At 39.6% G+C, this 25,598-nt stretch overlaps 2 protein-coding genes and 1 pseudogene across 5 annotated transcripts in view; all 3 read right to left on the bottom strand.

The window, feature by feature from the left end:
• The window catches only part of LOC144368757 (Fc receptor-like protein 3), a 611,935-nt gene that overhangs the window by 239,247 nt on the left and 347,090 nt on the right, over positions 1-25,598 (bottom strand).
• On the bottom strand, positions 1,800-3,607 carry LOC144368447 (glutamate dehydrogenase 1, mitochondrial pseudogene; annotated as a pseudogene).
• The window catches only part of LOC144368452 (protein sidekick-1-like), a 270,988-nt gene continuing 247,189 nt past the window's right edge, over positions 1,800-25,598 (bottom strand). Inside the window, exons 5-6 of one of the 4 annotated variants that reach the window (XM_078027329.1) lie at positions 21,543-21,676; positions 1,800-16,800 (exon numbers count right to left, since the gene is read on the bottom strand). In XM_078027329.1, coding sequence (XP_077883455.1) covers positions 16,781-16,800; positions 21,543-21,676 — 154 coding nt within the window. In that variant the 3' untranslated portion in view covers positions 1,800-16,780. Of the gene's footprint in view, positions 16,801-21,542; positions 21,677-25,598 lie in introns of those variants that run through there. The other 3 variants (XM_078027328.1, XM_078027327.1, XM_078027330.1) reach the window with 3 other exon arrangements.

The raw sequence follows: 25,598 nt of genomic DNA, 5'->3' as shown, positions 1-25,598 counted from the left end.
TTTTTTTTAATCTGGAAATTTCTAGAATGTTTGAAGCTCAGTGTTTTGGAATATGAGGAAAATGAATCTAGTTGGAAAGAATTTAATGTTTTCCCCAAAAGATATCCAGTTATCATGATTATTAGGTAATCCATTCTTTTCCCCACTGAGTTAAAATGCCAAATTTATAATATATTGGGTCCCCATATACATTTCAATTTCAAGCTGGAATGTTTATACCTTTGTAATGCCTTATTTAATATTCTGTCATCAATGACACACCATTTTGCTTAATTCAATATGTATTTAAAATAATCTTCTATGGCATACTCTTCCACAATACTCCTTTCCTGTGTTTTAATAAAGTATTATTTCTTATAGTTATTGCAGTTGTTTATCTAACAGTAATTCAAATTCAAAGTAGTTCCATTTGGACTTGTGTGGTTTGTACATATAACCATAAAATTTTAGCTATTTATTAATCTTCCCACAAGGAACATGACATATCATTGAATAATATTTAAGATCCCATATTAATAGCTTAAACTTTCTTCTTACAAGTCTTGCATGCTTTTTATTCAATTTATTTTTCTTGGTTAATATTTTATGGCTTTTGTTAATGAAAACATTTTCTATTTTTTGTCACTAATTATTGATATATACTGGGTTGCTGATCATTTATTTATTTTTTGAAAATGTAGACTTTTAATAACTGCCTTTATCACCAGGTTAAGTCATGCAGTTACAAAGTAGTTGGAAATCTGTGAAAGGGCATTATTGTTAAAAAAAAAAAAAAAAAAAAAAAGAAGAAGAAGAAGAAAAAAAAAGCGCTCATTCTTACATAAATACCTAGAACTTCACTGGGACACTGCTCAAAAGGCCAAAAGGCCCTGGCCAAAAAACTCCATAAACACTAGAACCTATGTTGTTTTCAGCCTGCTGTTAATGAAGCTGGGTGCAGAATGCAAAGCCTCCAGAAGGGGAGGGCACACAGGTTGAGTCAGTGCTCAGAGCCAGCTGGACTCCAAACAGGGAACCCAGTGGTTTTTCTTAGGACACTCTACTTGAATTATGGTTTAGTCAACACAATAATTTTCAAAAGGGAGAACAATTAACATGATAAGGAGATTACTACATTCTTTGGACTATGTGTCATAATGGCAGTTAGAAAATTCTGATAGTTTTAACAAAAATAGCCTCCAGTGTTTCCAGGTATGAAGACAGATCTCCATCAGGCTTTTTATTTCTGCTGGACAATATATGACTGATAAGCTATAAATGATATTACTTTATGTTATAAAAATACTAGCTTTTTTCATTTACTATGTTTATAGGCATTCACTGCTTGAGTCAAGGTTAGGCTTATTAAGTGATTCAAGGCAATTTTATTACAGCAGCATGTACTTATTTTATTCTATGAGAATAAAATGCATACGAGACAGCTTTTATTTTTTTGCAACTTATAAAATTGAGTTATTATGCAGATGTAAAATACCAATAACTCATTTGAGGACCATGTCACCTTTCAAAAACCATATATCTAATTCTCACATGTATCAAAGTTACAGCATGTCCCAGACCTGCCAGAGCAAAACTGAGTAACTGTTCTTGACTGCTTTCCTTGGCAACAACCCTTTTTTTTTTTATTTTTGGGAAGAGCCCTGGAGCAAGGCAGCATAGTCAGGTGGATGACACTTTTAATTTAAAAGCAAACTGCCTAAGTGGCTTTCTGGAATAGGTAATTTCTACTTTCACACTCAGATTGTATACGATCCCCTAAACTTAGTTTCTTTCTTCTTAAGGGGCTGAATCAAATTGACTTGTTTAGAACAGTGTCCATTGTTTAATGAGTCATGAGAGAAAGATTTCTGCAGTTACATGTAAACTTGTGATAGGTCAGCAGAAGTTACAGAGGGTGGTGAGGAAGTTAACCATGATCCATTTATGTGAAGGTCACGCCAGCTTCATTGTATACTTTGAAGACTTTCTCAATGGCATTGACATGGGCAGCTGTTCTCAGGTCCAAGCCCAGGTTATATTTCATGGCTGTTCGCATAATTTGCCTGGCTGAACGCTCCATGGTGTAGGCTAAGCCAGAATGCACACTGTCTTTCTCTGATGCACCCGATATCCTGTCCTGGAACTCTGTGGTGGGTACAATAGGAATTGTTCCGCCATGCTTCCCAAATTTTCTTTCTAAGCTCTCTTGAACAGACATGAGCAAGTGGTAGTTAGAATCCCTTTCATATTTGAAGGTTAATCAGCCATAGCTGACATGATTCAGATTCTTCAGCCACTCAAAGTAAGATACTGTCACTCCGCCAGCATTTAAGTAGAGATCTGGAATAACCATGATGTTCCTCTCCAGGAAAATCTTATCAGCTTCTGGAGTGGTTGGTCCATTGGCACCTTCAGCAATGATCTTGGCTTTCACTCTGGGTGCATTGGATTTGGTCAACTGCTTCTCACTAGCAGCAGGGATCAGTATGTCACAGTCAGCCTCCAAGATGCTTCCTTCATAGACCTTTGCTTTGGGGAAGCCCAGAATTGATCCATGTTGCAGTTTGAAATCTTCTAGTTCCTTTGGGTCAATACCATCTGGATTCCATATACTCCCATCAGATTCACTAACACCAACACATTTAGCACCAAAACAATGTAAATACCTCATAGAGTGCACGCCCACATTACCAAAACCTTGAACCACAAATGTTTTATCTCCAAATCCTGGTGTCATTCCTAAAATGCTCATGTAACAAGCTTCACTGATGAAGTTTTCAATTCCATGGAAAACACCACGGCCAGTAGCAGAAATGCGCCCATGGATGCCTCCTTGATTGATGGGTTTACCAGTAACACAGGCATGTGCATTAATATCATAGTGCCCTATGGTGCTGGCATAGGTGTCAGCGATCCAGGACATCTCTCGCTCACCCGTGCTCATGTCTGGGGCAGGCACATCAATACCAGGACCAATAAAACCTTTTTTTTGCGAGCTCCATAGTGAACCTTCTTGTGATCTTTTCCAATTCATTATCTGTATAGTTCTTGGGATTGATCTTAACACCTGCTTTAACACCCCTAAATGGCACATCAACCCCTGCACACTTATAAGTCATCAGAGAAGCCAATGCTTTTACTTCATCTACACTCACATCAGTGCTGTAACGGATACCTCCCTTGCAGGGCCTGCGGTGCTGGCTGTGCTGGGCCCGGTAGCCCTCGATGACCTCCCAGGAACCGTCGTCGCGCCGAATGGGGAAGGAGAGGCTCAGCACATGGTTACAGGGCTTGATGATTCTCAGGATGCCTCGCACCCGGTTCCGCTTCTGTTCCTCACTCTCCCGGGTCTTCAGGTCCTCCACCAGCTTATTCTCCACGATGCTGGCACCACGGTCGAAGAAGCCCTCCACCATCTCGAAGAAGCTGGGGTCGTCTTCACGGTCGGCAGCGGCCTCGCTGTAGTGGCGCCGGGAGGGTGGCGTGAATCCCGGCTGCGGGGAGGCGGCGGGTTGTCCGCGGGCCCAGCCCAGCAGCGCAGCTGAGTCGGGGCCGCAGAGGCCAGCGCAGCGGGTCCAGACAACAGCAGCGCTTCGCCCAGGCGGCAGTGCATGGCGGAAGGTAGAGGCGAGAGGCCAGCGGGCCGCAGAAGAGGTGCTATTGGAGGCCTGGGACTGAGGGAGCGCTGCTCATTTATTATACTTGCCCTTATAAAATCTAATTTTTATCAGTATTCTCATTAATACAGAATATATAATGTTTTTTAAATTTCTTTTTTTTTAATATATTTTTTAGTTGTAGTTGGACACGATACCTTTGTCTTATTCATTTTTTTTTAAATGTGGTGCTGAGGATCAAACCCAGGGCCTTGCATGTGTAGGCAAGTACTCTACTGCTAAGCACAACCCTAGCCCTCTAAATTTCTTTATTGAAGTAATAAATGCCGAAATCAAGGATTTTTCTATTTGATAACAATATTTATATCATATTCTATTTTTATTATTGCATTCATTAAAGCTCAACCAAACAGTAAGTACTTGGAATTGTAAGTCATTCTTCCCATTTTTCAAAATTTAGTTTTGTTGCCTTTTAAATGTTTTGTAGTAAATACTCTTTATCCAATTTAGGGAGTAGTTTTGTACTTTATGTTTGTGTTAATGGTCTCAATTCCCCCATTAAGACAAACATTAGCAAAATGGATCAGAAAACACCATACAGCTATGCTCTGCTTACAAGAAATAGGTGAAGACACCCATAAGCTGAAGGTAAAAGAATGAAATAAATTCTTCCATGCATATTTCTTTTTTCCTGAAAAGAAGCAGGAGTAGCTATTCTCATATCAGACAGGCAAACTTTTTCAAGCAACAGTGAATCAGGATGAAAAAAAGAGGCCACTACATTTTGGTAAAGGGAAAATTCTAATAAGAAGTATAACAATAGTAATCATTTATGCCCCAAATTTTGATGCACTCAATTACATAAAAAATTCTAATACATCTAATCCTAGATGGACCCCAACACAATAATACTAGGTGATTTCTACACACCCTATCATCAATATATAGGTCATCAAAACAGCAAATCAATAAAGATATCTCCACACTAATTAACACTTTAAATCAAATAGATCTAGAGAATATTTCACTCCAAACCAACTGAGTTTACCTTTTTATCAGAAGCACATTGAACTGCCTCCAAATTATATCACAATCTAGGCCACAATGCAAAAATATCAATACTACCTCATGTATTCTATAGATCATAATAGAATAAATCTAGAAATCAACAGCAAGAAAAATAATAAAAAACACAGAAACACATGGAGATTGAACAATACTCTTGGCAATAAAGAATGGATGAAATAAGAAATGAGGACATGTTTATAAATGAATGAGAGCAGGAATGGAACATATCAAAGTCTCTGGGATGGTATACAAGCAATTCTAAAAGTATGACTGACTGTGTGTATTAAAAGAATAGGGAGAATCCTAACTTATTAAGCTCATTCTCTACCTCAATGCCTTAGAAAAAGAAGAACATGCTAACTCCAAAACTAGCAGAAGATAGGAAATAATTAAGATCAGAACCTAAATCAATGAAATTGAGACTAAGAACACAATACACAACATCAGTGCAATGAAGAGTGCATGCTTTGAAAAGATAAATAATATCGACAAACTTTTAGACAAACTAACTGAAAGTGTGAGAAGAACTATTCAAAAACATCAGAGGTGAAAAGGCAATATCACTGCATACTCTTCTGAAGTGCCAAGAATTATCAGAACTTATTTTAAAAAACATACTCAATGAAATGGAAAATCTGCAAGACATTAAAAAATTCTATACATCCATGACCTGATCAAATTGAATCAGGAAGATTTAGAAAATCTGAACAGACCAATTTCAAGTAATGAAATTGAAATAGGAATTAAAAATCACCCATAAAAGAAAAAAACAGAACCAGATGGGTTATTATCTGAGTATTACCTGACCTTTAGAAGAAACAACACCAGTATTTCTCAAATTATTTCATGAAACTGAAATGTAAGGGAAACTCCCAAATGTAGTCTGTGAAGCCCTTATAATGCTGATATCAAAGCCAGACAAAGAAGCATCAAAGAAAGATAACTACAGAACAATAACACCCATGAATAGATGCAAAAACTCTTAAAATATTAGCTAACCACATTCAAAAACACATCAAAAAGATAATACGCCACGATCAAGTTGGTTTCTTTCCAGGGATGCAAGATTGGCTCAACATAAGCAAAGTAAGAAAAGTATTGCACTACTTAAACAGAATTAAGACAAGAATCACATGATCATCCTAATAGGAAGAGAAAAGGCCTTGGATAAAATCCAACACCTATTCATGTAAACACTGGAGAAGCTAGGGATTAAATACATTTACCAACTTAACATCCTAAAGGTCATTCATGACAACCCAATCCAACAGCATACTGAATAAAAGGAAACTAAAAACATTACCTCTAAAATCAGGAACAAGACAAGACTGGGCAAAGGAAATCAAAGGGATACCAATAGGCAAAGAAGTCAAATTATTTCTGCTTGCTGATGACATGATGCTATATCTAGAAGACTCCCCCCCCCTCTGAAACAAAATGAACCCCACCAGAAGACTTCTAGTTGAGCAAAGTAGCAAGTTACAAAACAAACACCCAGAAATCAACAGCTTTCCTATAGACTCCAACCAGCTGTGGAAGAAATCAGGAAAATGACTGCATACACAATAACATAAAAAAATAATTTTATATTGCAAAATGCCCAATAAACTCAGAACTGCTATACATGCCCATAAGGAATTATTTATAACATTGAGGAAAATACCTCATGACTTTGGGTCTTCATTTATCATTAAAATATGAGAATTGGACTATATGCTTTTGTTATGGTCTAAATTAATCAATACAAGTAATAAGTTATAGATTATAGAGTAGAATTAAAAATTATAGATTAGAATGAGAAGTATCCTTAGGATTATAAGATAAGTGTTATACAATTAGTGATGTTCATTTACCTTAGTCTGCCCTCATTATAAGATAGAAGAAATAACAGTAAGACAGAAGTGGTAATAGTACAATAATATAATCACAAAACTGGAAGACATAAGATTTAAGGTTGTTAGCAATAAGATATAGACAATGCATGTTCATATGTGTATGCCCATAGGTTTTATATAGTTACAGAGAGTTCCAGTCAAATATAGGTTAAGTTACAGATAGGTATAGGCCAGTAATTCTTATTATAATAGTTTGAGATATAATTTATTATTACCTCCTTTTTAGAAATGAATAAACAGACTTAGAGAAGTTAAAGTTTTTAAAAATCAAGATTACAGCCAGGCATGCCTATAATAATACCTGACACTCCAGAGGCTGAGGCAGGAGGATTGCAAGTTGGAGGCTATTCTTTGCAACTTAGCAAGGCCCTAAGCAACTTCTCAAGATCCTGTCTCAAAATAGAAAATAAAAGGGGCTAGAAATGTAGCTCAGTGGTAAAATGCTCCTGGACTAGATCCTCAGTACCTAAATAAATAAATAAGTAAAGTAAAAATCAAGATTAAAGAGTTAACAAAGGGCAGAATCAGGATTCAAACCTATATCTTTCTGAATCCAGGTTTGTGTTCCTACTATGAACTATGCAGAATACTCTTTTATTACAGTTTCTTGTACACATGCTTATACAAAACTGCCAATGAACTATTTTCCTCTCTCAGTTCCAGTGTCCCACCCTGTCCTCACATTCAGGACTCCCAGGGCCCAGGCTGTGGTGGGGGACATGGTGGGGCTTCACTGCGAGGCCCTGGGGGGCTCTGTACCAGTTTTACCTTGAGGACGTCACCCTGGGGAACATCTTGGCTCCCTCTGGGGGAGGAGCATCCTTCAACCTCTCCCTGACTGCAGAACATTCTGGAAACTACTCCTGCGAGGCCGACAATGGCCTGGGGGCCCAGCGCAGTGAGGTGGTGGCACTCAGCATCACAGGTGAGTTAGTGGCACCTGAACTAGAGGCCATAGCAGTAGGCAGTAAAACATTCCTCCAGTGGACGGTACAAATTCTATCAATGGCCAAGTTTCTGAACATGCCCACCAAGGTGTGGAGCAGCTTGAGATTGATGCTGATTTCATGTGGGAAGGGGAAAGGGAATAAATTTTAACCTTAGATGCAGGTGACCACCTTTAACATGTCATTGTTTTGAAAGTCACAAATTATGCTAAAGATAATTTGAATGGAGAAATCAGAAACTGGAAAATTACCTGCCCTGATAGATCTTAGCTCCACTTGCATGTTTTTTTGTCTAGATCCAAAACTTTTGCCCTTGAAACTCAAGTATATATCTTGGCTCTCATGGAATTCCAGGAGAAGAATTGTTCTTATGACCACAGGACTCACTGGGGGATTGCTCCTCATCCTTGTCTTTGCTGCTACTTGGCTGTATGGCATCAAGAGCCAAAAGAAACCAGGTAGGTGTCTCTGTCTTAGCCCTTAAGGCTGTGACTTTGGCCGTTGCTATATTGATTTGGAGTTGGGTAGTGCATCCTGTAAAGGCCAATTATTCCTCCTAAGTACTAGTCCCTCAGTTTTACAGGCAATAGTAACAAAAAAGGTAGCATAAAGTTTTCAATGAGATTTTTTTTTTACCTCTTGTGTTTAATTTGAGATGAATTATGTATCAGAGCTTTGCTTTCAATTAAAATTTGGAAAATTAAGCACTTTCCTGTTCTACCTGCATTCCAAAGCCTACTGAAAACATAAGGGTCTCCAAACCCCTCCACCATTTGTAACAAAAAGCAGGTGATCGTCAAAAGTGCAAATCATAAGCCAAGATATATTTGAATAGCAGTCAACTATAATGAAATTTGGATAAAACTAATAGAGAACAACTGAGAGGAGATTAAAAATTCAATTGCTGATTGTTGGTTGTACATAGATATACAATTGCCTTTTGCATGTTAATCGTATACTCTGCAACCTCACTAAACTCCTTACTTAGTTCTAATATCTGTTTTGTAGGTTTCATAAAATTGTCTATCTAGATGGCATGCTGTCTGCTAATAAAGACAGTATCACTTTTTCCCAGTCTTAACCTTTTCTTTTTCTTTCTTGATTGCACTGTCTAAAACCTTTTATATAATGTTGAATAGAACTGGTCAGAGCAGACGTCTCTGTCTTGTTCCTGACCTTAGGAAAAAAGTATTCAGTTTCTCACAATTAAGTATTTTGCCAACTGTCGGATTTTCATAGACTCACTTTATCTGGCTAAGCAAGTCCCTACTAATTCCTAATCTGTTTAGAATGTTTACTGGCACAGATATTTGTCAAGTGCTTTTTCTGCATTGATTAAAATAATCACGTGATTTTCTGTTTTCAGTCTTTTAATAAGGCTAATTTTGAGTGTTCAAGCCATATTATATTTCTGGGGTCTTTATCATGATGGTTGGATTTGATTTGCTAAAATTTTATTAAGAATGCTTGTATCTGTGTGTAAGAGGGAGTTGGTTGATATCTTTCTCTTCTCTTGCCTTTATAGGATTTGCTGTCAAAATTGTAGCCACCTAGCTAACCCTTTCAGTTTCCTCCATTCTTCTTTGTGTGTTCACATTTCCCTCTTGTATCATTTTTGATCTGCCAAAAGGGATTCTTCTAACATTTCTTACAGTAAGTGTGCTGTCATTACTAAATTCATTTATGTTCTTACTGATTTTCTGTATACTATCAATAGTTGAGATAGGGAATTGAAATCTTCAACTGCAAGTGTGAATTTATTCATTTCTTCCTGCAGTCGTATCTAGTTCTGCTTTGAGGATTTGATGCTCTTTATGAGCTGTGTGAATATTTAGAATCGTTATGTGTTTTTGATGAATTGAAAAAATTTATCCTTACAAAATGACCCTCTTTACCAAACCTCCCTGATAGTATCACTTACTTTGAAATAGTTCTTGTTTGATACTAATGTAATAATGAACTATGATTAATACAATTATAAATATTAGCATGTTAACAAATATAATCACTGCTAACATGGTATTTCTTTCCCTGTCCTTTTGATTTATTTGTGTCCTATTCTTTAGTATATCTTTTTTAAATAATTAAAATGTGATTAATTCCTTCTTTTTCCTTTCATCCAATATGAGAGTCTCCACCTTTTATGAAAGGTGTTTAGACCATCTGTAAGTTAGATTTTATTTTATTTTAATTGTCATATAATACTTATACTTATTTATGGATACAATATTATAAGTCAATACATGTACATGATATGTATTGATCAAATTAGGATAACTAGCATTTTCATCTCCTCAAATATAACAATTTATATGTCTGGGAAATTTTCAAGTACTTCTGTAGTTATTTCTAGAAGCATAATAAATTGTTGTAGGCCATAGTTACCCCACAGTGCTACACAATATTCTAATGAATCCCCCATCTAATCTCTGTCTAACCTCCCTCCCCACTACCTAGAAGAGGGCATTAGAATCTCACTGTTGAAGTGGATAATGTTCAAAAAGCAGACTACTCGGTTATCACGATACCAGGAAGGAGGAGTGTACTGACTAGTTTATGTGATCCATGTGAACAGAAGGCCAGGGGGTGTTCTGTCCACCAGGTCTAGAAGAAGTGCTGTTGTTTTGTTTTGCTTGTGGTGCTGAGAATCGAACCCAGGACTTCATGCATGCCAAGCAAGTGCTCAGCCATTCATTCGCTTCCTGAAGAAGTGTATTAAATAGCAGACTCACGGAGAAGTGGTGATAGTTCACCAGGAAGAGGGTCTCTGTCTTTCTCTTCTCAAAAATCTTGACTCCTGAATCCTCCACCCCATAGCAAAATTCCCTGTCCCGTTATTGACCATTTATCTCAGGAAGGAGCTCAAACTTTCCACATATTTCTAGAAGTGAAGAATTCTACTTTTTGCCTGAATAATTCCTACAAATTATCAAAAGAGGTAAAAATGTGTCAATTCTATATTCAAACTACTTGGGTTAAAATTTTAGTAATGTCAATTGCTAACTTTTGTTTTTTTGTAGTTATAGATGGACAACATGTGTTTATTTTATTTTTATGTGGTGCTGAGGATTGAACCCAGTGCCTAATAACGTGCTAGGCAAGCACTTTGGCACTGAGCCACAACCCCAGCCCATAACTTGCTAGCTTCTTGATATTAGGAAAGTCATTTATACTCTCCAAACCCCAGTTTTTTTCATCTGTGTAGTGGTCATAATAACAGTAGCTACCTTTGACAGTGTAGGCAAACTGCTTAGTAGAGTTCCTGGCCCACATGTCCTCAGGGAAGACATGGTAGATAGCCACCTCTTTACATCTCAGTTTTTTCCAGACAGTCACCTTCAGACATTTGAAAATATGAGCCAAGGACCGGTCCATGGCCCTCCAAACTCCAGGGGACACATGTGAAACTTTCTCATGGATGATCTGGATTCCTCTCTTAGTTTATTTGGGGGAATGAAAAAGAAAGTAAACAGTACACTAAAAACTCTACTTAAAGAAATTCCCTGTTACATATTTCTTATTACTTGATGAATTCTTGGCTCAGTATTATAAAGCACAGATGTGCAAGAGGAGCTAGTAATGATGGCAGTAACCCATTTAACTCTTTAAATAAGTCTTGCACAAATGTTCTAGCACTTATTGATCCAGGTTTTGGTGCTTCTGCCCAAACTAAGATCATTTGAAAAATCATACTTATGACTAAGAGACATACTCAAGATTTTTATAGTGGAGAAATGAGAATCTACATTAGCTCCTCACAACAGTGACAAACCCCAAATAAATCCCCACTAAGCATTTCAATTCTTTCCAAAGTTACCTAGTCTCAGCACTGAAATTGAATCTTGATTCTTTTCCAGCAAGATATAAGATAGCAGTGTCTATTCTTTGGTCTGTGTCTGAATCTACAGCTAAATTTATCTATATCCACAGAGAGTTTTATCCCTTGCCCCCATTTACAGAAGGGACTTATATTACTGAGCTTACTTTATGCCATGGTTTTCAACTTACTGGTAATTTTCAAGTGACAAAGGTTATGTATACACAATGGAATATTACTCAGCCTTAAAGAAAAATGAAATTATGGCATTTGCAAGTAAACTAATGGATCTGGAGGATTTCATGCTAAGTGAAATAAGCCAATCCCCCCAAACCAAAGGCCGAATGTTTTCTCTGATAGGCGGATGCTAACACACAATAGCGGGGTGGAGGCTAAGGAAGAATAGATGTACTTGTGGTTAGACAGAGGGGAGTGGAGGGAGGGGAGGGGATATGGGGGTAGGAAAGAGAGTAGAATGAATTGGACATTATTACTCTATATGCATATATGATTATACAACCAGTGTGATTCTACATTGAGTACAACCAGAAGAATGAGAAGTTGTACTCCACTTGTGTATGATATGTCAAAATGCATTCTACTTTCACGTACAACTAATTAGAACAAATAAAAATAAACAAAACAGAATAGTAATTAAAAATAATAGCAATTACAATGTTAAACCAATTATAAATCATAATCATATTACATATAATTAATAATGTTATAGTAAATGATGGATCAAGTATTAATATTAAGCAAACATTAAGTATGGAGGCTGTATTAATAATTATAGGAATATAACAGGAACTATGGATAAAAATTTTCTTAAAATTTTTAAATTTATACTGCAGCATTGAAAATATGGTACTTGGGTCTTAAAAGAAAAGATTGTCATTAATTTATTTTGAACTCATATCCTCCTCCTTCCGACAGCCAAGGACAGTGCCTGATGCCCAGGAGATAATCAGTAGCTATGGTTAAATTAATGATGCTTCATTGAAAATCTTATTACCAACTTTGAGAGTTCTGAGAATAAAGCTGGCGGGATGTTCATAGGCTGCTGTCCTTTCTCCTTGTCCAACAGGTTTTATATCCATAGACCAATCAGCATTCTTGTGTGTGCGCGCACACGCACACACACACACACACACACACACACACACACACACACATACACACACGATTCTCAATGAAAACAAAAAAATTCTCTCCACTGAGGAAGCACATGGAAAGTACTGTCTGTTGGAGTTTGGTCCCGACAGACCAGGTGGGTGCACTCCCAGGGGGGCTGCTGCAGAGTTCAGAGTGGGGAGCTTCGGCAGCTGGGACAGAGCTCTAACAAGGCTGGGTAGAATCTAGTCTAGAGAGATGGGATCAGCAGATCTGGATTGGGAGCAGGCAGAGGCTCATCTCTGCTGAAAGTCTGGATCTCAGAAGCCTCCCAAGAGTTCTACTGCCAGATCAGGGGAGCCAGTCCTCCATGGGTCTGGAACCTTCCACTGCCATGAATAGAACCCTTCCTGGCTTCATCCCCAAGGGTATTCACGCCCACCTGTTTTCACAAACAGGTATTCACAAACCACTCAGTTTCCTCACTCTCTTCAGTTGATCATTGAATTCAAAGGAAGTGAGTTGCTCTCCTCTCCGTCTCTCTGACTTGAATCCCCATGGGGACAATCTTCTCTGTGCCTGCTTCACTTATGTTCTTCTAGGTATACCACAGGCCACGCAGTAGGGGCTGAGACAACATGGCGACGTGTGCTGTGGTCTCCCAGGCTCCTGCCTCCTCAGCATGGCTCCTGCCCCAGTTCTGCACTTGCCAACTGAGAAAGGCAGGCTGCTTTTCAAATACCAGCTCACTGGGCAGCCTCTGGATCAGCTCAGTTCTGGATCAGCTGAGGCTGCTTTTCTGTTCTATAGGTTTTTCCAGCCAAATTTATTCATTATGTTTCTATGTGTGTGTGTGTGTGTGTGTGTGTGTTCCCTCCCCTCTGTGATGAACCAGCTGCTGGGATGCTGCTATAACCAGCTTGGTTCTTTGTTCAAGGACCCTAATTCCTGAGTCTCTAGGAGACTCTGTCTAATACTGAACCCCAGTGAATCCTGTCTTTCACCCCTTTGCTGAGATGCAGCACTCCACTGCTTGAATTCCAAGCCTCAGAGCAACTGGTAATTAAGCCTTCTCTGTCTTGAATTCTTCCTCACCTACATGCTTTCAGACATCCTTCCCATCTCTGCCTTCTCTTCCATTTCCAACCACACTTTGGTTAATAAAAGCAGAGGGAGGAGTTAAAAGGGAAACTGTTCCTGCCCAGGTCACAGGCAACAGGAATGATGCAGACGCAGAAGGGGATCTGCAGACCCTGAAGAAGAGGACTCAGGGCTGGGTACACAGAGACCGTCCACTTGGTCATGCAAGTCAACCCCTTGGTGAGGAGGGACTGGAATTTTACGGCTCAGTATGCCCAAGGCTAGGGAGGAATCACCAGGGTGAGCTGTGCATGTGACTCCTTAGGGGACTCTCATGTCACCACTGGTACAACCCCTATTCCCTCCAGGCCGGAGCAACATAGTGCAGTGAGGTCCAGTAACCTCAGGGACACCTCCCAGTCGGGGGCCAACTTCTCAGAAAGCTCCTCTTGCCTCTCTTCCCATGGCCCTATGCTGAGCCATTTGTTCTGACATGATCAGAATGTGGACTGTTAATCTGGGCTTTATCTTTCATGAAGTCTAAATTCAGGAGCAGGGCAACCCTGCCCTGGAGCACGCAGGCCCTATTCAAGGCCAAGCCACCTTGGGAGGGGGGCAGCCTCGCCTGCTTGGTGCTTCTCTGAGGTGCCAACGTGTGAACTCTTTGCTTTGCTATCACTTTTGAATTTCCAGTGAAAAGAGGAACACAAAGGTGGATTAAGCAAGATTAAATTAGTTAAATGTATATTTAGTAAAAGGCAGAAATGAAAACTGATCATCTTAGCAAAAAAAAAAAAAAAGTATAAATCCTACGAAACCAAAGTTCCAAGAATGGGTCAGAGTATCTTGTTGGAGGTCACACAGCTGGTAAGTGACTGAAGTGAACTGGAATTGGGTCTGCCCACCTCCAACGTCCAGGCGCTTGGCCTCTGTGCTTAACGCTTCTGTTTAGGGATGATTCCAGTTAAGTCCAGAAAAGTACAGCTTGAAGTTCCAGGATGGAACACACTGGGAACACGAGGACAGTGAAGGCCAGTTTTCGTGCCAGCAGGACATAGACAGCTCGCTGGATGCAGAGTGGACAGCCAGGCTGATAGGTTTTCCTCCCTGTGGAGTCTACTCTTTGTACTACTGTCACCTGTCCTCCATCCTCCTGGACCCCTCATTGCAAACACCTGTCAAAGAGGAGACAGTTATGAGTTTCCTGTGCCCCCGGGGGAGACCACAGTCCTATCCTGTCTGTCCTCAGCATCCACAAGGGTCTCCAGAATGACAGGGTCACTGCTGGCGTTTTAAGAAGTCATTAGCGCCTCTTAGGAGTGATTAGAATCTTTTGCAAAAAACAGCCCTGAAATTTGATGATTTAAAATATTAAGAATAATCAACCAGCCATAAGTAATGGAGTGCCTATTAACAGGCCATGCATGTGACTGCAACATGTACAGTTGCAAAATACTATGGATCAATTGCTCCTAGAAAGCTCCTCCAGGAGACGCCCCATTATCCTGATAAACGTCTCAGGACGTCAGTCCCAGCGGACCGTAGAAGACAGCAGGGCAGGGCCGAGAGACGGCATTTCTGGTACATCTGTGGGCTCACCGATGCTCTCCGCCTGGTCACTCTTCAGGCATTCATGGAACTGTCAACCATTTAGGGCACGCCGGGCGCAGGGACTATTCAGAGGGACAACCCAGATGTTCTGCACTGTTCTTACAAAGCCCGCTATCAATGGTCACCATCATTTGCCAGAGGGATTTCACCTTGATGCCAGTCCAGCGGGACATGGAGCTTGCCTTCATGACAGTATCAGAGAGAGTGGCTTCAGTTGCTGTCATAATTGTCCACAGCACACAGCTTTGAGCTTCCCCTGTCAGTCTGTGTCCCCTGGCCCAGCTCCCTTCTCTGGGCAAATCTCTTCCTGAGAACCCCTTCTCCATTCCCTGAACCTCTCCACTCCTGAATCTTCCGTCTTCATTCTCCTCCACTCCCCTGGCTGGGCCTCTCATTGCTCGGAACTGCTCCTCCTCTAAAACCTTGAACAGCCTTCTCCAGGCTCTGAGCCACCTCCGTGACCTTGAACTTCCCAACGCTCTTCTTTCCCCAAGTCCTGCCTCCTTGAAGTCCTTTTCTCCAGGGCTTCTGATTTCCCTTTGTAGCAACCCACCTGCTGGCTTCACGCAGCCTTGAAACCACTTGAGTTGGTGCCTCAGCTGGAAGCCCTGGTTTTATGATGCCACCAACAATGCAGGCTTTACAACCCAATGCTGAAAAGTGGATTAATTTCTCCTGGTCTTTATCTAGGGCCCCTTTTCCTCTGAGTACTTATTTCAGAGCTTCACTACATTTTAGAAGCTTCTAGCCTAATACAGCCTCCCTGGCTCACATGAGGCGACTTACTGCCCATTTCACCCCCAGACACCGTGACGGTCGGGCAAGTCTCATACTTTTATTTATTTATTTATTTATTTATTTATTTGTTATTGGCAGACACAACATCTTTGTTGGTATGTGGTGCTGGAGGATCGAACCCGGGCCGCACGCATGCCAGGCGAGTGCGCTACCACTTGAGCCACATCCCAGCCCCAAGTCTCATACTTTCTGTTTGAGATCTCCTCTGCACCTCTGACTGGTACAGAGTGTTCTCCTCCTGGGTCTCTGTGAATCCCTAGGATCTACCTCCATTCCACGTCCTCCTACATGCTGTATAGCCAGATCACATGCTCTGACATGCACAACACCCTTTAGTCCTTTATGTCCTCTGTGATCATGTCCTTTCCAGCTACAGAGGCTTCCTTTCCCTTCTTAATGTTCTTGACTCTGTCAGTAAAATAAATAAATAAATAAATAAGCAAATAAATAAATAAATAAACAAACAAACAAATAAATAAAATATATATATTTGGTACTGGGGATCGAACCTAGGGCCCTGTGCCTGCAAGGCAAGCACTCTATCAACTGAGCTATATCCCCAACCCCTGTAACATATTTTATTGGGGCAAAGTGCTTTATCTTTCCTTCCCACTTCTTTCACTCAATTGTCCAAGTGAGAGGGGGAGAAATATATTTCCGTATCCTGAGACCTGGGCTTGTCTGCTCACAGGTCATATGAAGGCTTTCATCCTTCAAGTGTAAAGTCAGTTGTCCACATCATGCTCCTAAAGGATGGAGCCGAATGCATAGGATCTTGGATTCCAGTTGCCGCCTAATTTGGCTTCATCAAATAGTAAAGCTGCTATTTTGAGCCTCTTCTAAATTCTGCGTCTGTTACTGCATTGAAACAGAAACTAGACAGGGAAGAATGTGAGTAATTAGCATTTACAAACCCATTTATAATATATCTTCCATAACACCACTAAACAATAACCCATGACCCCTGAGCACCAATCAGGCCGTGATCCATTCATTCCAAACCACCTGTCATTCCTTAGATGGATAATGCTGCATTTATCTGCATATGCATTGCATATATATATATATTATTCTGACTATCCACTCTACTCACCTTTAACTCCTGCTCTTAGTGAACTCTTCTCCAATTAGCTCCAAGCAGAGGTAATCATTTTTCCCACTGTGTCTGCAAAGCATCTTATACTTTCCAGTCTCACAGTAGTTTTTGCGTGTGATTGCAATTACTCATCCTTATTCTTCTGGTGTGCTAAACTATACCTCATTCATCCATATACTCCCCCTACCTAGCATGTCACCGGGCACTCAAGGCTGCTCCAAACTTTTTCTTGAACATAAGAGAAGTAAATAAGAAATACAGGCTTAAAAATGAATGCCTGCAATGAACAAAGCATCCTGTCAAGTGACCTGAGTATTACAAAGAACCTAAGACATTCCACTGTAGAGGGACAATGACCCTGCTTGAAACAGCAGGGGTTGTGTCAGCATGTGGCGTTAAATGTTTAACTAATGGAGTTGAATCACTTTTCAAGCTCGGCTGAATAATACAACAAGGCAGTGGGGCCCTGGCAACGCTGAGGGTCTTGCTACTCAATCTCTGTCCATCATAGATGTAAAGAACACTTGAGGGGCTGGGTTGTGGCCCAGCGGTAGAGCGCTTGCCTAGCTAGCATGTGTGAGGCACTGGGTTCGATCCTCAGCACCACTTAAACAAATTAAATAAACAAATAAAGTTAAAAAAAAAAAGAACACTGGAGCTGAGTTCAGTGATCAGGAAGCCCATCACCACAGGGACCTATTGCCACTCAGTTTTGAAAGATGGGCACAAGCACAGAGGCAGGGCAGACCTGTTGGACCCTCTGGCCAGTGTGGGGAAGCCCATGTGAGGGTAAGAAAGCCAACTCTGCAGGTGGACATCACCACCTGGACTCTACTGTGGCTCCAAGGGGATCTCTGCGTTTATTCGATGACCTCTGGCTTCCATATTCTTTATAAAATAAATCTAAATTCTCCTACTTCCCCCCAAAATCATCCTTAGAGACTAGGCATTACCTGACCTTCTAATGAGAGAGGGCCACACTGGGTCACTCCCCTTTTTCTGTGGAAGGGCAAGGGGCAGGAGCAGAGATGGCTAGAGCTAAACTTGCAGCAGAATCAGGACATGACAGACTGGTTTTGTTCTTGTTGTTTGTTTGTTTGTTTCAGCATCTTTTTTTTTTGCCGGTTACAGCCCCATTCCTTCATCTAGAACATGCTGAATTCAGCAAGTCCAGCTCTATCATTTCTGTCCCTCGAGTCCACTGGCTTCTGGTCATCTGATACAGCTCTTGCAGCACAGGGACCTGCCTCTCTTCCTACTCTGAGCACACTTGGGGCCCAAACTGAATGCTGCTGCCTGGGGACTTATTACCAGCCGCGTTTCAGTTAGACTGAAAAACAGGTTGACAGGTTTATAAAGCTTGCCTGGGTTTGACCTCAGAATAGAAATGTCAACTCTCAGGTGAGTCCTGACCAATTCTTTTTCTGGTGTGCATTTGAGCTGCAGGAGCCAGTTATGAAAAATTCATACAGGACTCTTCGGCAGTCCCACCTGTGTCCTTAACATCTGCTGGCTTCAAGTCACATTAGAACTTCAAAGTGAATCCACCCCTGTGAAGGCAGCAAGCTTTCCCTACTGGCCAGAGATGGAGAGCTCAGAGACCTCCTGGACTTCCTGACAGGAACAGCCGTGCTGCCCAGGCTGCAGTTTATCTTCTTAACCAAACAAACCAGGAGAAGCCTTAAGACATAAAAATACCAACTATGAAAAGCGTACATAAGAGCAGGTGCGGCCACTACAGGGCTGCATTTCACTTCTAACACTCCTGCTTTTAAAAATTTATTTATTTTTAGCCATACTCTCTTTATCTTTTGCTTCCCACAAACTTCAAGCATAGCCAAAATATTCAGCAAAAGGTAGTAAGGATTTTGAACTTTGAGGTACAGTTGTTCTAGAAACATTTTTTCCTCCCATTGGCGGTGACAGCACATGGCTCAATCTACATGCTCTGAGACAAGGCTAGCCCCACTGCTCCGTCTTCATGCCTACTGCCCCCACAGAGGGGAAGGAGAGGTAGGACAAAGGACACACCACTGCTAAATTAACTACAGTGCAATCCACCAGGAATCTGACTCCTGGCACATTGCTACTCTGACTACAGTCACTACACAAAGGTTCTTAACTTTATTCTTCTGACACCAAGGAAAAATGTGTCTTCATTAAATAATAATTGGCTGTAATGTCTTTTGATTCTTCAGAAATGCAGGCTGGCAAATTTAAAAAATTTTTCATCAATCTTGTTGGTGTTTTCACAAAAGGCTACCTCAGAATAAAAAGATTTCTAGGTCCACAGCACACTATGTCTTGCCAAGGTGTGAAAGGGTATTTTGAATATCTAATTTCATAATAAATCCAGGGTGGTGAGGGGCCTTCAGTGCTCCCCAGGCGTCAGGCCCAAGCTGTGGCTCCCATTACAGAAAGCATCACCATGGTCCAGACAGAACCTAATTTAAACATGCAGTTCTGGGGAGTTTTACAGATTTATCAAGACTTCTGATCTTTAGAGGTTTTCAAAATAGAACTTTTAGTGGGAAAATGCATAATTGGTGCCATTTAACATTTAGCTAAATCCAATGTGTCAAAGGAAGGTTCTCCTAGGAATTAAATAATGAAGTTTTCCTCAAAGTCCTTCCTTTCCCTGCTGTACCTGGTCCTGATAAAAAGCAAAAAATTATACAAAGAAACAAAATGTGGGTTTTCTCCCAGTCCAGATCATCAACCTCATTATATCTCACCTTTTACACATTCTCTTTAGTGCCAATGAAAAGATAAAAATATTTAATGAAACAAAATGCAAGCAGTTAATTATAATATTTATGAGCAGATTCCAATATACTTTTAGTTGGGGTAGAAACAAATTATTGAAAAAATCTACATATTCCAATTATCTAATGCCATGGTATTGCATTCATATAGTAATTTGCAAATGTACTGTACCAGCTTTATTTTCTATAGGCTATCAGAATGGCCTATAGGAAACTACTAAATGTAAACTGTGAGTGTTCCGTGTACAAGAATTTTTGTGAAATTATGTTTCACCTCTTTTAACAAACTAAGGCCAATTTCTTTGTTTCTGACTTAGAAGTCTACCATCCTTGACTATTATTATTTATATCACAATTGAGTACTAAATCAGATTTGCTAAATAGAATAAATGGCTCTAGTTGTAAAACGTTGAAATCATTAAAAATAATCACAATCTACTTGATAATATAATTTCCACCCTTTGTTATCACTCTTGAAAATACCTTGAAAGTCATATTCATTTCTCCTTTGACTCTGAGTTCAGATGATCCTTTAAATGGCAGTGCGTCATGCACTGGATTTAGAGCACTCCCATCTAGTCAACTGGCATAATTCTCAGATCATTAAAAGGCCTCAGTGATTCTACATCTGCCCAGTCTCGGGAGCACGATTCAATTCCTGGGAATTAAGGACTGATGGCAGGATAAAGCACATGCAGCTGGCCAGATCACTTAACAGGAATGTGGAGGCAGGTAAGAACTCAGTTAATCTACAGATTCTAGCACCCAGCATTTGCTATGAACATTTCACCCTGTGAACTCTACTGGAACTAAGGTAATTGTCCTGAAGGACCATGTGGAGCAAACTCCACCCTCTGCATGCCATACACTTTTCAAGCTAACTGAAGGAGAAAACCTTCAAGCATTGTTCAAAAAGATGAAATCCGCTACTCTACAGCCAGACCTATATAATTCACTCTTGTATGATGCGATCATAATATTTTGAAATTTACCATCTGGCATTACTATTTCCCAACCACATTTTCTCAACAGCATAATAACTGCATTTTGTACCATGAAGCTTCACACTGTCAACATTTGATGACATGCCCTCTACTTTGCACATGTGGATCCAGTATAGTTCAAAGTTCCTGCTTTGGGTTATTTTCCCCTTCTCTAGCAATTATCTCCTGCTGTACAATTTCAAAGGCCAAACATTTAAAGGTTCCTCAAACTAAAATGCCCTCAAATAAACTGTACATATAACCGCGGTTTGTACACGTTTTCTTCATGATCCATGCTCTTAGTTTAATCAGATAGCAACAGTCTTAAATACTTTGCTTAAATACTGGTGATTTTACCACAACTTCATAGGCATATATTTTTCCTCAAGAATATTATTATTATTAAAGGAACATAATCTGTACCTGATCTAGTCTCAAATAAAGTTCAAAAATACAATTCATAGTCAAAAGACGTTTTGTTGTTGTAAAACCAATGTACATTAACTATGTACAAAACATTTCTTTAAATCCACAAGACAAATAAGATCTTGCGTTCAAAAATACCAGTTCGATTCACATTTTCTGCAAATCATTTCAAAGGAAGCAACAGCTCTGAAGCTCTTCAAACTATTGATGTTGGATCAATATTAAACCATAACTACTATACCAGAGAGAGATGCGATTCATTGCAAAATGTTCCATCAGACTGTGGTTATTAATTAAGGCAAGATTTTATTTTTTTAGGAATTATCATCTGTAATTCCAAAACTCACTTGCTATGCTCAGATGAATGAAAGGGCTTGTCTTGTTTTCTCCGTTCCTCTCATTGACCGCCTGCACGTAATAAGCCCCGGAATCACTGGTTGTCGTTGCAAGGATCACCAGCTGATTCTCTAGCGTTATGGCTCTGTTCCAAAAATCAGAGACAGTGTCAAACCACTCCAGATAAGGCAAAATTAATTTATTAGACCAACTACACAGCAATATATAGTTTTTTTTTTTTAAAAAAAAAGATTTAAAAGGACAAAAACAATACACAGGCAGACTTTAGGAATGTGGCAACAGTGAGTCTTCTCTGGTCCCATGGAGTCCTATGGCCATAAGTCTCTGACTGTTTCAGGTGCTCCACATCTGTACCAAGCTTGACTTCGAGGAGACAATGTTTTGAAATACATACATCAAGAGGTTGCTAAAATCCAGAGATTCCTATAAGAATTCATCACAAGGCCATAGAGAAGTTCCAGGGAAGCTGTTCCTTTTTTTTTCAGGCAGGGTTATTTGATTATAAAATGCTCACAAATCTTTGGAGTAGAGGGTTAGACTGTCAAATCTTTGGCCCAGGGCAAATGAGTCTGTCAAGATTTTCTCCATCAGGGTGGGGGATGGGGGTGCTCGCTAGAACCTTTGCATATTTATGTTTATACTGGTGAGTAGAAGGAGGTGTCCAATGAGCATAGTGTTAACCCTTCAATTTTTCCAGCATCACTAAGAACCCTCATTTGCTTGCTCTGTCTCCACAACCTAAGAGTGCAAAGAAGCAAGTAGACTATTTGGTCTACATGATTGTGACCAAATCCTCCTCAAATATCCCAAGTATAATGCAAAAAGAACTGGAGACACACTTGACCCACCCACGCTTTCTCTGAACCACAGCTACCTGCAAAGGTCACATGGCAACCATGCACCTACAGAAGTAGACTAGTACGCTTTCAATTGCTCCACATAAAGACTCTCACCATGTTACTCATTTTTAAAAAGCAAAGCAGAGCAATAGTAACAAAAACAGCATGGAACTGGTACCAAAACAGGCGGGTGGACCAATGGTACAGAATAGAGGACACAGAGACCAATCCACAAAATTACAAGTTTCTTATATTTGATAAAGGGGCTAAAAGCATGCAATGGAGGAAGGATAGCATCTTCAACAAATGGTGCTGGGAAAACTGGAAATCCATATGCAACAGAATGAAGCTGAAACCCTTTCTCTCGCCATGCACAAAAGTTATCTCAAAATGGATCAAAGAGCTTGATATCAAATCAGAGACTCTGCATCTGATAGAAGAAAACATTGGCTCCGATCTACATATTGTGGGGTCGGGCTCCAAATTCCTTAATAAGACACCCATAGCCCAAGAGTTAATAACAAGAATAAACAAATGGGACCTACTTAAACTAAAAAGTTTTTTCTCAGCAAGAGAAACAATAAGAGAGGTAAATAGGGAGCCTACATCCTGGAAACAAATTTTTACTCCTCACACTTCAGATAGAGCCCTAATATCCAGAGTATACAAAGAACTCAAAAAATTAAACAATAAGATAACAAATAACCTAATCAACAAATGGGCCAAGGACCTGAACAGACACTTCTCAGAGGAGGACATACAATCAATCAACAAGTACATGAAAAAATGCTCACCATCGCTAGCAGTCAGAGAAATGCAAATCAAAACCACCCTAAGATACCATCTCACTCCAGTAAGATTGGCAGCCATTATGAAGTCAAACAACAACAAGTGCTGGCGAGGATGTGGGAAAAAGGGTACACTTGTACACTGCTGGTGGGACTGCAAATTGGTGCGGCCAATTTGGAAAGCAGTATGGAGATTCCTGGGAAAGCTGGGAATGGAACCACCATTTGACCCAGCTATCGCCCTTCTCGGACTATTCCCTGAAGACCTTAAAAGAGCGTACTATAGGGATACTGCCATAACAATGTTCATAGCAGCACAATTCACAATAGTAAGACTGTGGAACCAACCTAGATGCCCCTCAATAGATGAATGAATAAAAAAATGTGGCATTTATACACAATGGAGTATTACACAGCACTAAAAAATGACAAAATCATGGAATTTGGAGGGAAATGGATGGCATTAGAGCAGATTATGCTAAGTGAAGCTAGCCAATCCCTAAAATACAAATGCCAAATGTCTTCTTTGATATAAGGAGAACAACTAAGAACAGAGCAGGGAGGAAGAGCATGAGGAAAAGATTAACATTAAACAGAGACGAGTGGTGGGAGAGAAAGGGAGAGAGAAGGGAAATTGCATGGAAATGGAAGGAGACCCTCATTGTTACACAAAATTACATATAAGAGGTTGTGAGGGGAAAGGGGGAAAAAGAAAAACAAGGGAGAGAATCGAATAACAGCAGATGGGGTAGAGAGAGAAGATGGGAGGGGAAGGGAGAGGGGATAGTAGGGGATAGGAAAGATAGCAGAATACAACAGTCACTAATATGGCATTATGTAAAAATGTGGATGTGTAACCGATGTGATTCTGCAATTTGTATTTGGGGTAAAAATGGGAGTTCATAACCCAAGTGAATCAAATGTATGAAAGATGATATGTCATGAGCTTTGTAATGTTTTGAACAACCAATAAAAAAATGCAAATGTAAAAATAAATAAATAAATTAATAAAAATAAAAAGCAAAGCAAATAATAAAGACACATGTCCATAAATCCAAGCAACTTTTCATTGAAATGGGGCCCCTCAGTGTCCTTTGCTTCTGTTAGGATTCTGTATCCTTTTTGCTAGTTAAAGAGATGAGTGGGGGAGGTAGAATTTGCTAAAAAATATAAACTGTGAACATGGGTAAACTGCTGTCCAGCTGGTGAGTTGGACAAGGAAGGCAAGATCCATTCTGAACACAGAAACATCATTTCATCTATGCTCTTATCTCCAGTGGACCAGAGACCCCAGGGCACCCAGTGGACTGCACCAGCAGGAAGAGCTCTGCTTATTTGTTTTTTTGATCCCAGTCAGAGCCCTTCTAGAACTGGACGTGCAAACCTAGTAACTTTTCATGAGGAATTCAATGTAATAACAACCTTTTCCTTTCTGTTACCTTTTGAGAGGTTTTTCAAAACTTCTTGGCTTTTAAACATTGTAACCGATGTGATTAGCTTAAGGAGAGACTGCTCACTCAGGGCTCCCACAGGACAGATTACACTCTAGGTCTCTATGGCTAATTTATTTCATGTCTCATTTAGGAAAAATTCCCTATTAGGAAGTTTTCAATTTTTAGTACCATAAAAGTATTTCAAAAGAGTTGTACTATAATTATTTATGACTCCTTTATAGGTTCTTTTATAGAACCATAGAAATTGTTCCATTTTATTTTAGTGTATGTTACATTGGCACCTAAAATTAAATATGAATATTTACTATACATGAAGTTATACACATTTAATAGCATAATTTAAAAATGGAATATACAACTTTTTGCTTTAACATCTGATTTTCACCATAGTAATTTCAAATATGTTTATTATTTCTCAGAATTAGTCTTGTAAAATACCCATTAATTCTCTATATTATTTGTTACATTGTTTCAAGGATCTTGAAAACTTAAAAGTACATAAAAATTTCCTCTCATGTGGAAGCTAGAGGAAAAGAAGGAAATAAGAAGAGGAGAATAGGAGATCATAAAGATGCAGGGAAGATCAGTGGAGAAGAAGAAGGAGATTGAAGAAGAGAATGGAAGGATGGGAAAGGTGAGGAAATACAGAATGAATGTTTAAAAAGAATCCTATGTGCATATATAAACACACCCAGGGAATTTCTCCTTTATGTATAAGTAGAAAAAACCAATCAAAAATAAACAAATGGGGCTGGGGTTGTGGCTCAGTGGTAGAGCACCTCACTGGCATGTGTGAGGCACTGGGTTCGATTCTCAGCACCACAAAAATAAATAAATAAATAAATAAATAAATAGATAAATAAATAAATAAATAAATAAATGGAGCTATTTACATCTACAACTACAAAAAATATTTAAAAAAATAAACAAATGGATGAGTGAAAGGAATATCAATAGAGTAACAG

Source organism: Ictidomys tridecemlineatus, chromosome 11 (genome assembly GCF_052094955.1).
Source record: "Ictidomys tridecemlineatus isolate mIctTri1 chromosome 11, mIctTri1.hap1, whole genome shotgun sequence".
Lineage (NCBI taxonomy): Eukaryota > Metazoa > Chordata > Mammalia > Rodentia > Sciuridae > Ictidomys > Ictidomys tridecemlineatus.
The sequence above is the reverse complement of the archived record's forward strand: the minus strand, read 5'-3'. Positions and strand labels throughout refer to the sequence as shown.